At 41.4% G+C, this 13,078-nt stretch overlaps 2 protein-coding genes across 2 annotated transcripts; one reads left to right on the top strand and one right to left on the bottom strand.

Annotated features, from left to right (window-relative positions):
- Positions 1-977: 977 nt before the first annotated feature.
- On the bottom strand, positions 978-4,201 carry tubb4bl (tubulin, beta 4B class IVb-like). The gene is made up of 4 exons (XM_034711905.1): positions 3,993-4,201; positions 3,023-3,131; positions 2,448-2,558; positions 978-2,358 (listed from the first exon to the last, which is right to left on the bottom strand). The coding sequence occupies exons 1-4, from the start codon at positions 4,047-4,049 to the stop codon at positions 1,301-1,303; spliced, it is 1,335 nt and encodes a 444-aa protein (XP_034567796.1). The 5' UTR covers positions 4,050-4,201; the 3' UTR covers positions 978-1,300.
- A 3,243-nt stretch (positions 4,202-7,444) lies between these two features.
- Positions 7,445-10,988, top strand: LOC117831822 (nuclear factor 7, ovary). Its single transcript, XM_034710702.1, has 6 exons — positions 7,445-8,047; positions 8,293-8,388; positions 8,566-8,796; positions 8,899-8,921; positions 9,005-9,123; positions 9,236-10,988. Exons 1-6 carry the CDS (start codon positions 7,655-7,657, stop codon positions 9,772-9,774), a joined length of 1,401 nt encoding a protein of 466 aa, XP_034566593.1. The 5' UTR covers positions 7,445-7,654; the 3' UTR covers positions 9,775-10,988.
- The last annotated feature ends 2,090 nt before the right edge of the window (positions 10,989-13,078 follow it).

The following is a 13,078-nucleotide window of genomic DNA, read 5'->3' as shown; positions in this document are numbered from 1 at the left end:
ATGCCAAGCTGCAATTTCTGCATACTGACATGGTGCACATGGGTTCATTTTCTTTAGTTAACAAAATAATAAAGTTGTAAAATGATTGGAGGTATGGCTGCTCTCAGCTCATTCACTTTCTGCAACAAGAGGAAAATATTGAATATTTTTTTTATCTCATTAAGTTTGGACTTTGGCAGAGGTTGCTTGCATATAACAAGAAGGTCTTGGCATGCAAACTAGGTTGCCTGCGAGTCAGTTTTTAAGATTTATGTGGGTAAATACATTCTTTTCAGGGAGACATCCCACTGATAAGGGAAGTTTATCTACAGCAGAGCTGAGCACAGAACAGGCAGGGCTTGTATAAAAAGTCCGGACCTTATTATCACAGGACTTATGTATGAAAAGCTGCTGAAAAAGACCCTTCCTTTCTTAATCACAGGAGCCGGATTAGTTTCACAAAGATTAATTGTTCAAACTGTTCATTGTTACACTTACATTACAGTCAGTCACATGACTGGGCTGTAGGGCTTTCCACAGTTGGAACTCATTTTGAGAATTCAGCGTTTATGGTTTTATGATGAAAACCCCCCCCTCTCTCCCATTTTGATAGCAAATGTAGGAGTCAGTGTTAAAGTTGGTGTGATATATATGGATGTTTCATTTCTGGTGTTATGAGACAGTTAAAGGCTTTACCACTCTTATAGTCTGGGCAAGGTTAGTCTTGGCTTATCCACGATTATAAATATTTCTAATTTTTCTGGTCTTGTCATCCTTTATTAGCATTATGCTTTGTATGTTGCGTTCACTTGCCACATCAACAGTCATGTAAGTAAACTAGATTAATTTGAATGGCACAAATGTTTTTTTGTGGACCTTGTGACCCTCTTACATGTTAACCTTCAACAGAGAGATACTTTCACTGTCAGCACATTGTTGATCAGACACATAAGTGCAGAAATAACATAGGATCACACATTAATATAAACTCAGAGGCATTAAAATAGATCTTTTTTTATCAGATTTTAATCACCCTCCAATTTCAAAGCTTCACAGTTAGAATTATTAGCTTCAGAATTTTTCAAGTCAATCACAGGAAAGATGTAAAGGGTTCAATGCATTCACAGCATATGAAAACATTTTAACCAATCTTCACTAGTAACAGTTAGCATTAAAGTCTAACACTAAAGCGACAGCAACCTAGGTGGCAACAGTTTTCCAGAGCGAGGCAGACCTTTTGATTTATGATGAAGAGGGATGAAAGGGACGGACTTGGGGGATGGGATATGTAATGTGGTTTTGGAGCTTGATAGACCAAGGTTTAGGCAACCTCCTCCTCTCCTTCCTCCTCAAACTCGCCCTCCTCAGCAGTAGCATCTTGGTACTGCTGGTACTCAGACACCAGGTCGTTCATGTTGCTTTCAGCCTCAGTGAACTCCATCTCATCCATGCCCTCACCGGTGTACCAGTGGAGGAAAGCCTTACGGCGGAACATAGCCGTAAACTGCTCGGAGATGCGCTTGAATAGCTCCTGGATGGCTGTGCTGTTGCCTATAAAAGTGGCAGCCATTTTGAGGCCACGGGGTGGAATGTCACAGACAGCAGTCTTCACATTGTTGGGGATCCATTCTACAAAGTAGCTGCTGTTCTTGTTCTGCACATTCAACATCTGCTCATCCACCTCCTTCATGGACATGCGGCCCCGGAACACTGCGGCCACAGTGAGGTAGCGGCCGTGACGGGGGTCACAGGCAGCCATCATGTTCTTGGCGTCGAACATCTGCTGGGTTAGCTCAGGCACAGAGAGGGAGCGATACTGCTGGCTGCCCCTGCTGGTGAGGGGGGCAAATCCTGGCATAAAGAAGTGCAGACGGGGGAATGGCACCATGTTGACGGCTAGTTTACGGAGGTCAGCGTTGAGTTGGCCAGGGAAGCGCAGGCAGGTGGTCACCCCACTCATAGTGGCGGACACCAAGTGATTGAGATCTCCATAGGTGGGGGTGGTGAGTTTGAGTGTGCGGAAGCAGATATCATAGAGAGCTTCATTGTCAATGCAGTAGGTCTCATCTGTGTTCTCCACAAGCTGGTGGACAGAGAGTGTGGCGTTGTAGGGCTCGACCACAGTGTCGGACACCTTGGGAGAGGGCACCACGCTGAAGGTGTTCATGATGCGGTCGGGATACTCCTCACGGATCTTGCTGATGAGCAGGGTGCCCATGCCAGAGCCAGTGCCACCACCCAGGGAGTGGGTGAGCTGGAAGCCCTGGAGGCAATCGCAGCTCTCAGCCTCTTTCCTCACGACGTCCAGGACGGAGTCCACCAGCTCAGCTCCCTCAGTGTAGTGACCCTTGGCCCAGTTGTTTCCAGCGCCACTCTGACCTGTTATCAAATCACAGTTCACTGATGTAGGAAATCTGATCTGATGTTATTACAGGGCGATGCATCTTCATTTAATAACCACAACTTACCAAAGACAAAGTTGTCAGGTCTGAAGATCTGCCCAAAGGGACCAGACCTGACTGAGTCCATCGTCCCAGGCTCCAGATCAACCAAGATGGCACGAGGCACATACTTTCCACCTGAAAGCAGAAAAAATAGAACAATAAAGTAATTATTGTCAATTTTAGGGGTGAGTATTGCCAATAACCTCAGGATACGCATCACGATACTTGGGTCACGATACGATAGTATCACGATATCACAATATTGCGATATTCTACACCGTAAACTAAGAAAAAATAGGGATGGTGTATATGTAAATCACACAATATTACTCAAAATTGAAAGGACAAATTAAGTCAAAACTATTTGATTGAAAACAACTTTTCCACTTTATTGTTTTTAAATTCTGAAGTTGTATTTTAGTTCCAACTCAGCTAAAATGTGAATTTTTATTATTACAAAAATATCAGTATTAAGAGTTGAAATATCAATATCATATTGGAGTTCAAAGTATCGCGATATATTGCTGTACCAATATTTTTTCACACCTCTAGTCAATTTTACCATCATGCAAATCACTCTACATAGCAGGAGAACTCACCTGAGGCCTCATTGTAGTAGACGCTGATCCTGTCTAGCTGCAGATCACTGTCTCCACTGTAGGTGCCAGTGGGATCAATGCCGTGTTCGTCACTGATCACCTCCCAGAACTGAGGAAGAAACGGATGTGGAAGGAGAGGAGAGAGAAAGAGAGAGACAGATGTTAATTTTGCCTAAGGTAAAAATATTTCAGATAAAAGTAATTTAATATGCTGAGATACTAATTTCCCAACAGCCCTGAATAAAATGAAGCTATACCTTAAAGGAGGATAATTATTAAACATCAGCTGCAGGACTGTTTCATTCTGTGATGCAGGTTAAGAGTGCAATCTATTAGTCTGAAATGCAGACAGTCTCAGGAGGAACCAAGCTGATTGCAATAATCTGATAAGTAACATTATCTTTGATCCTACAAGCACACACAGTACTGTGGGAGGTAAAAATAGACCACATTACTATAGATTTAATTTAGCTGGTCTTAAAGTAACCTAATCAATTATTACAGTAGTAAATACACTTTTGTTTTGTATGCTATAGTCTTGTAAAGAATCATAGGTGAAAATAGGTCATAAAAGTGTAGGGGGAGGGGGAGCTGATCTCCAGTGGCACAATGGTTACATTATTTCTTGCCATAATCGTCTATATAATCGCTTGCAGCACTCGATAAAAACTCAGAGAAACGAAAAGCTTATGAAAAGCTTAAGCTTATTAAGTTTGTGGTTCATTGTATTCATCTATGGCTGCACGGATTTTGTGCCCACTTTAAGCCCTGCTGAAAATATCACTGAGAGAATCCTTTATGTTTAAATAAACTTTTGTGAATATCACAACGATGTTCAAGTTAGCTCAATCAAGTTAGAGAGTTCTTGGAAGATGGATTAGACTGCTCCTCTCAGCGGCACTCTGCTGCACTCTGCAAGAGCCTGCAACACAAATCACAACAGCCTAGCAAACTAAAACAAGAGGAATACCTTGGCTCCAATCTGGTTTCCGCACTGACCGGCTTGCAAATGCACAATTTCGCGCATTTTGGACGGATGGAGACGAGGATGGTGGAGCAGAAGACGGGATCACTGCAGAGGAGACTCACAGGATGGTAGTTCCTGCGTCGAATGAGTGAGATTTATTGCACCGCCTCCTAGAGCGTCTACTGGGTTGAATCGGTGGTGCAACTTGACGTCATTTCCATGGAAACCAAAGAGCGGAGGAGAAAGGGAGGGACCCGGACCCGTGGAGTTGGCCGATAGGGCAAGAGGAGCTCTACATCACTTACCGATATGATTCTCATTATTCTCATGGACTGTGTGAACCTACACCATCCCCAAAGACACATCCACAAGCAATACACATACTCACACACGGATAACTAAGTGTTGGTATCAAAGTCATCTTTGAAACAAAGTTAACCAATTTTAGATCAGAAGGGCTAAACATCATCTTTTAGGCATGGCTTGAAAGGACAACCTCACAAAACTGAAACAAGAGTCCTGAGAACGCTTGAAACTTGATGTTTTATGTATTAAATTAATATTATCCCACAGTATGAGGAACACTGATAGAGTTAGTTCTTGTTTGAAGAGGACAAACCTTCAAAGCACATTGCTGATGTGAAAAATATAGAGCTAAGCGCCAAGAGCCTGCTCTGATATTTGTACTAGTCACTCTGATATTTGTACTAGTCCCTGTTTAAGAAGTTTTCTTAACTTTTATTTCTTCTGTAATTTCAATGACAGCCAAGATAGAGAATAAGTGTCAGCCCTGAAGCTCCTTTGAGGAGTTTTCAGTCATTTATAACAATGGCTGAAATTAACAGTGATGCCCCTTTATGGTGGAAAAAAGCACCATCCAAAAGACCATATGCAACAAGAAAATCAGCAGCAATGATTCATCTAAAATTGTAAATATGTCAAGGACAAGACCAGCAAAGAGATGAGAGGTATCACTTTGTTCCCAAGGGACACCAAAATGTACACAAATAAAGTTCAATCAGAACAGAAGGAGAGACAAGTTAGTGAAGTAAAGATTATATTTATTTTAAAAATCTTGGGTGATGTTTAATTTATGAGGTTGCATAAGATGCCAAAAAACATTCATGATTTATTGTCAGAGTTTCTTTGGCCTCTGGATGCTAGGGGGGGAATGGGTGATCGAAGGGTATTTGCCCTGAGCAGCAGCAAAACCTATCCCCCCATGGAGTTCAGACACTGGTGGTGGAGGTGATGCCAATGAAGACGTCTGAGGTTGATGACATGAAGGAGCTGATCAAACTTGGTGGTGTAGATGAGATGGTACAAGTCGTTTAAGGCTGATGATGATGAAGGACCGCAAAGACTGGGCAGAGACGGCGATATGGCAGTTGATGTCGTCCATGATTGATGAAGTTGCCAAAGCTGGGCGGTGATGGGGAGGTGGAGGACACATCAAATGAATGAATGAACTGTAGGAAGAGATCCATATTTAAAATGGGCAGCAGCAAAATGATTGGCTAACAATGAGGGTGTATTACACTGCTTTGGTATTTCCAGGTGATGAGAACAGCTGATGACCACATGTGAGTGCGCATGTGTAGAGGAGTGAGCACAATGAATGAAGTAAAATGAACTGTCGTTGTTGCGAATGAGAATTGGTTCTAAATTAACTCACCTGGTTAAATAAAGGTTAAATAAATAAATAAAATAAATAAACTGTGAAATAGCATGCAGGGTATAGTCTTCCTGTCTGAATTTTGAGCTTCATTTCCTCACAGAAGCTTTAAGAAATTTGATAACTAATGAGTCTCCATTGTGCCCATATGTTCAAGAAAATAGCTGAAGCTTCAGAGTAATTAAAATAAGCCCAAAAAAGCATGAGATGAGAATTTGTAAGTTTGTGTGATATGACAATGTTGTCCTCTTTATTCCAGCCAAAACAGATCTCTCTATTCTGGGCTTTAAATGAAAATGATGGGGAACAAAATTTATATTCTTCCTGGCAAACAAACTCCCTTGTTCCGAGCATAAAATGTGCCATAACAGCTGTCTGAATCCAATATAGGAGGATTCTTTTCAAAGTTATTTTAATAATATTTGTGCCTTTAGTGCAGTTAAGCAGAAAAACACTATCTGGGTACAAACAAAAGTGATACATTTTGTACAAAAATGCTATTTTATAATGGTAGAGGGGGACAAGAATTGTTATACGATGATAGACTGAACTAATGGCAGTTGATATAAAAAAACATTTGTCATTGATCTGTATTGACCCTGTAACTTGGAGGGTATTTCTTCTTCTTCTGACCCATTTTAATATAAAACATAACGAGCTAATGTAATAACAGTTCACGCGGTGGAGGTTAAACACACCCCTGAACAACAGAACACTCAGACTCTTTGTCTTTGATGGCCAGCTTTGGTAAGAGACACGATAAAGGCCCGACAGGTTCTCATATAAGGCGGTTGATTCATTTTTTATGCCTTAATTAAAAAGTAGTTAAAGTATCATATCACTACTTTAACTTCAGTTTTTATAGTTAAATTATGTTATTTTTAAGGCATCATACAAAAGAGAAAAGAGAAGAGAAAAACAAACATTAACACCAAGAGTTCTCTACCCCCAGGCCTGAAATTCAGACACTTACTGTATCTGCATATTGTTGAATTTCTACATTCAACTCCAGGACACATTCAAGATTACATTTGTCTAACATGTTGTCACTTGGAATAACAACCCACCTCCACATGTGTTAAAGCAGACCCTTCAGGCTCACTGAAATGTGCCTTCAGAGCAGGTGTTCACTGTTTGAATCTATTTTTAAATTCCACCTCCTTAACATTCAGCTGTCTTCTGTTAGTGAACAAGAGATATATGAGAAAGTGTTTGCCTGCAGTGTTAGTGTAGCGTTATTGAGTGAATCATCAATACAAAGCCCTGTTGTCCTCAAAATCACATGCATAGAAATAAGACTTAACACAAAAGACACAGTGTGTACAATCAGAACTGGTTTCACCGATAATCTGTAACATCTTTATCCACAACATGTTTCTCTGTTCTGAAGTGTCTTGTGGGTTGGTGAAGTTACACAGAACTTAAAAATATTCACAGTTGGTCTGACCTGGTTTTGCTAGTTTGGGTCACCCATACTGTCAACACAACAAAGTAACACTGCTATGGTTCACAAACTCACTAATGTATGAAGTTGTGTTCTCATGAACTTCTGAAAAGTAACTTCCAACATGAATTAATAACATGTTTGATAGCGTCCAACCCTGAGTTATTAACATAGCTGTCAGCTGTGAGACATTCATTCGTACCCTGAGTGATGACATTCCAAACATGCAGCAAGTTACCAACCAGTTTTTTTTTGGCTATCCAACAACTGGCCAATGGGGCTGTATTTCCTGCTTCCCAGCACTGCTATATACAGTGTTGTTTCACCCGGCTGCCTGATTTCAGTGACTCCCACAGAAGTCATGCAGGAAAACCAAGAAGAGCATTTGTTACTTCACATGAAGAACAATAGAGAGCAGTCATTGTGCTCTGTGTCTTTCAGGAGACGAGTTTAACCGGGCACTCTGAATGATGTTGTTGAATAAGGACTCTTAACCTGAGGATTTACGCTGTTTTCAACTGAGGATTTCCTTTTCATCTGACAACAATGTCCCTCCCAGAGGAAGATCTTACATGCCCCATATGCTGTGACATTTTCACAGACCCTGTTTTGCTGGCGTGTAGTCACAGCTTCTGCAGGAGCTGTCTGAAGCGCTGTTGGGACAACGGCTTACGTGAGTGTCCAGTGTGCAGAAAAAGAGCGTCCAAGTCCAGTGCCCCATCTAATTTGGCTCTGAAGAATGTCTGTGAAGCTCTTCTGGAGGTCAGGAGGCAGAGCTCAATAGTTGTGGAAGACCAGACAAGCTGTAGTCTGCATGGAGAGAAGCTGAAACTATTCTGTCTGGTTGACAAACAGCCCATCTGTGTGGTGTGTCAGTCCTCTAAACTGCACAAAACTCATGACTGTTCGCCTATAGAAGAGGCAGCAGTGGACTGCAAGGTAAGGAATAAAAGATCAATGTGTTCTTGACCTATATTGCAACATCAACCTAATAAACTGACTCTGCTGTTTTTGCCAACCTTAAGTATTCAAGGTAACACCTAAAGGTAGAATGTGGCTCTACAAGTCTGTCCTGATTGTTACCTTTAAACCAGCTGAGCTCAAAATATTCAAGGAGCACCTAGCGCTCTAACATGATTCTATTAAGCTATCTAATTTCTGACTGAGGCCCTCTTTATTTTCAGGATGAACTGTCTCTATCCCTCAAGAGCTTGCAGGACAAACTCAACAACCTCAAAAGAATCCACACAACCTCTACCGACATGTTTAAGTACATCAAGGTAACCTGAGAAACTGTGACATGTGGCTTTTACTGTTAACTGTGTATTCTAAAAATACATATCCTGCTTCTCACCACTTGCCAGGCATGGACAGGGACTAACAAATTGCCCTGGCATTATTGGCAGCAAACATCTGATCAAATACAGTGTCCATAAATGTGTGATTATATTCCTCAGACTCAGTCGCGTGAAACTCAAAAAAGGATAAAAAGCCAGTTCGAGCAGCTCCATCAAGTCCTCCATGAAGAGGAGTCAGCCAGGATAGCAGCTGTAAAAAAAGAAGAAGAGGAGAAGATTGCAGGGATGAAGGATAAGATGAAAGAACTGTCAGCAGAAGTGCTGAACCTCACAGAGATCATCTCAATCATACAGGACCAGCTGAAGGAAGAGGAAATGGTCTTGTTGAAGGTCAGCAACAGTCCAGTAAACATCATTTATTTAATCATTAACTAGTTTTAAACCCCAAACATTCCAACATAACTGTGAATTTTTCTTTCCCCCCCCCTCTAGAATTTCAAAGACACTCAGGAGAGGTAGGCCAGCAAAGTTATGTGTGTATATGTTCTGTCTAGCTTTGGTGAGTTGTCTCAGTTTAAAGTTTCTGTCCTTTTCATAGAGAGAAAAGTGTATCGCTCGGTACAGACAACATGTCCGGAATACTGATTGACGTGACTAAGCATCTTGGCAACCTCAAATACACAGTCTGGGAGAAAATGCTGGACCAAATAGATTATAGTAAGTATGACTAGTTTCAATTTTCTTTAGATTTAGAGGTCAAAACAACACAACTGTTAGAAATGAGTTACACCTATCAGTCTTAAAGTATGGCTAATTTCCTGTCTTTTAGTCCCAGTGACTTTGGACCCAAACACAGCCCACCCCTGCCTCATCCTGTCCGACGAACTCACTTCCCTCCACTACTCAAAGCAGGCCAGCTGTTGCCCTGACAACCCAGAGCGCTTCCACATCAGTGCTGAAGTGGTAGGCATGGCCGCGCTGGGTTCAGGAAGCCACCACTGGGTCGTGGAAACAGGAAGTAATCAGGACTGGCTGCTGGGCGTGGCCTCTCTGTCTGTACCAAGGAACACTGAGGTCTCTGCTCGGCCTGAGAACGGCTTCTGGACTTTGTGTTTCCGGGATGGAGAGTTCAGAGCAATGACCTCGCCGCCCACCACACTGACAGTTACAAAACCCCCCAAACAAGTCAAAGTGCAGCTGGATTACAACAAAGGGACAGTATCTTTTTGTGACCCGGCTGGTGACACACTGATTTATGCATTTACAACAACATTCACAGAATCTTTACTTCCATATTTTTATACACAGTGCAGTCACCCACTGAGGATAATGCCAGAAAAGGTTCTTATCACAATGCTGCGTCAATAAGTAGATTAATGGTTTATTCATTATTGAGAAAGCAGGATTTTAATTCTGTTTCAATGCAAAAGAAGAAAAAAAAGTTATTGGCAGGCTGTAATATTAAGTTTTCCCATGTAACACATACAATGTATTCTTGATGCAAGTCAAAAAACATTTTCACACTGTTTTGTTTTGTTTATTCTTCCTCTTAAGAGAGTACTCTAACATTTTTTGTGCACTTCTTCTGAAAGCTAAATAAGAAGATTGATACAGCTAGCATGTGTGATGCTACTGCCAGAGTCAAGCTAGCTTAGCCGATAGTATGAAGATAGAGCTAGCTAGCCTGGCAAGAAACTCTTCCTTCTAAGTTCACATGTTTGTGTTTAATATGTGCTCAAACAGAAGTGTAACACCTTCAGATGGAGCCAGGCTTGTAGTTAGCCCTCATTTTTTTTGCTTCAATCTTCATCTGGCTATTACAACAAATGCCAGAGAGCCATTAAAACAGCACTTATTTTCTTATCATGGGGCAACACTTGATTGCTGTGCAGGTTGTGAAGCATATGGAGGTAACTGATAATCTTGACTAAAACCAGAACAAATATATGTCCTAATCTGACTAAACTGTAAGTGGTTGATACATAATTAACTTTTCAGTATTAATTGAGGGCTCTGGCAATCAGTATACCTGTTAAACTTCCTAAAATGTTCTGTTATGGAATGCACTTTTAAAATAAGCTGTAAAGTAAATATTAAAAAGTGTAGGTTGCTCAATAACTGGATGTTGGTGTACAGCAAATAGGTTTTTTTAAAATCCTTTTTGAATTGCCTTCATCTTTTATCTAAATGAATGATACGGCTGTGCAGGTATCCTTTAATTCCTTCACAGGTAATGAGCGTCTTATTTTCAACTGGGCACGAACAAAAGCACCATACACTTTATACACACAAACACACAAATCAGCATGTAAATTTAGCCAGGTAAGGAAAGCAACTATTCATTGATTAGACACATTCATTGATTAGACACATGGGTACATATTAAAGGAGAGATTAGACTGTACAGTGCAGTTTATTCATCTTTTCGTACACAAGATGGCGCCAAAGTCATACAAATATGATGGAGGATTTCATTACAGTGGGGACTGCTTTGAGCACATAAACTGTTCAAATGCTGTTCAAATAAATTAAACTTCAATGCAAACAGTTTATGAAACATTAAATTAGATGTTGATTTTGCACTCGTTGACTCATTCTTGATGCAAATACAGGTGACCCCTGTAACTCTATATAATCACCTATTCAATGAAAACACACATTTAGAAATAGTGAAATTAAAATTAAGTTAGTAACCCCAGTTAATGCAGTGTAATGTGTCACAGTATTTCTTTCCTTTACTCACTGCTCATCTTTAGAGATAAGGTTTGGATACATATTAACAAGGTTAAATGTGTGATATCTTCCCAAAGCTAGGCCTATTGGTTTTGTGCAGGTGGGGTTTTGTTGTTCTTAGCAGAGACATGGGCGCACAACATCTTCACGCAACTTTCTGGAAGGAAAGGCACCTTTTCCAGACGTGATAAATAGACAAGTGGCTGGATGGTGCTACTGATGTTAAGAAAAGAGAAACCCACAGGCTGCACGTAGCAGCGGAACACATCAGGGTGGTAGTAGTCTTCAAAGGGGAACAGTGCTACAGGAGGCAGGTAGTTAAACACAATGATACAAAGGATAGAGAGCACCATCTTGAAGGCCCTCTTCTTCATGGGATGCATCTCATCTTTCCCTGCACCACGTGACTTCTTCAAGGCCCACAGGATGCTAACATTACACAAAACCATCCAGGTAAATGCTGCCAGGATCTCACCAGTGAACACCTTCTCAAAGTTAGGGAGACCTCCCACAACTTTTGCTGCTGAATATGCAAACGTGAGGCAGAGGACCAGCACTGAAAGGCTCAACCTGTACTTGACATGTTTAAGCTGGCCAAACAGGATAGGAAAGAGCACAGCTATGAAGCGATCTAAGCAGATACAGGAGAGAAACAACGGCCCGGTGGTGTCTTTCACACCGTAGGAGAATTTGAGGGCGGACCACACCTCTTTGCTCTGCCAGACGTAAAGGTTTAGGAAGCTGACTGGGGTCATGGCACCAAAGTAGGCATCCATAAAGGCCAGACAGCCCAGGAATATGTCCGAGGTGGAGGGTTCTTTGCGGTTCTGGATGAGGATTGCTATGACAAGTATGTTGGCAGGGATTCCAATAATCACGTTGATACATTGCAGGGTCAGGTCGAAGAGGATGCCCTCTACCTGATGATCGCAGCCGTCAAACACACTGAAGGGCTTCACTGTGGCATTCACATTAGTGGTGATATTGGTGGGGAATGGCGTTGGGAGAAAGGTGGAGTTGAGTTCTGAGGATGCATTTCTCTCCATGATCATGCAATTGCAATAAACAGGACTCTGAGGGGAGAGGAGGAAAAAAAAGTGGTGATCACTGATGTCAGTATAATTTTCTTGACTTCACTCAGATGCTCACTCAGCCATCATTTATAAGGGTTCTTAAAATCTCAGTCTTTATCAATATGAAACCTACTTGTTTTAAAGACAAGAACAAGTGACATAGCTTTTTTCATGTCATAATGTTTATACAGACTCCTTCTGCTGAGAAGTTTATTCTCAGGTGGGTTAAACTACAGCCGCAGAGCAAAGTGAACACAGAGTCTTGAGAGCAAAAACATCATCAGGCTACTCCTCAGGTTGTTTTTTTGTTATTGTGTCTGTGCAGGCCTTCCTCGGGGAACATAAATCCCTGAATGCAGGGACATCTAACTCACCTGAGGGACTCTCACTAAAAGCCCCACCCCTTCACAGCAGAATAAAAGAGCAGCTCTTCTCACATTAAAAATCACAAGGTTTACAAGACTAAAGAATGCTAATGTATTTAAGGGCAGAAATCTGGATGTCCAGGTGCTTTTTATAGCCTGTGTGGCGTTTATCAACCTAATATGCAAGTCTGACTAAAGATGACAATAACCATCCAATACATTTAAAGATAGTTTGTTTTGTGGAATATGTTATTGGAATTAGACACGAAGATTAAAAATGTCTCCTCATGTCAAGCCAGATGTCTTCAGTCTCTACAGGAGGAGCAGAAGTGGAATAATTTTTTGCAATTCAACCCAAACATTTCATTCTTGCATCAATGACTATTACCAGCAGCTCTGAGTCAGACTGATTCACACAATCTCTTTAAAATATTGAGTCTCTCCACACACTGCACACCTGAGCTCCCTCCCTCCACTGAATGGACTATTGGAGCCAGAGGC

This window comes from Notolabrus celidotus, chromosome 20 (genome assembly GCF_009762535.1).
Source record: "Notolabrus celidotus isolate fNotCel1 chromosome 20, fNotCel1.pri, whole genome shotgun sequence".
Classification (NCBI taxonomy): Eukaryota; Metazoa; Chordata; class Actinopteri; order Labriformes; family Labridae; genus Notolabrus; species Notolabrus celidotus.
The sequence above is the reverse complement of the archived record's forward strand: the minus strand, read 5'-3'. Positions and strand labels throughout refer to the sequence as shown.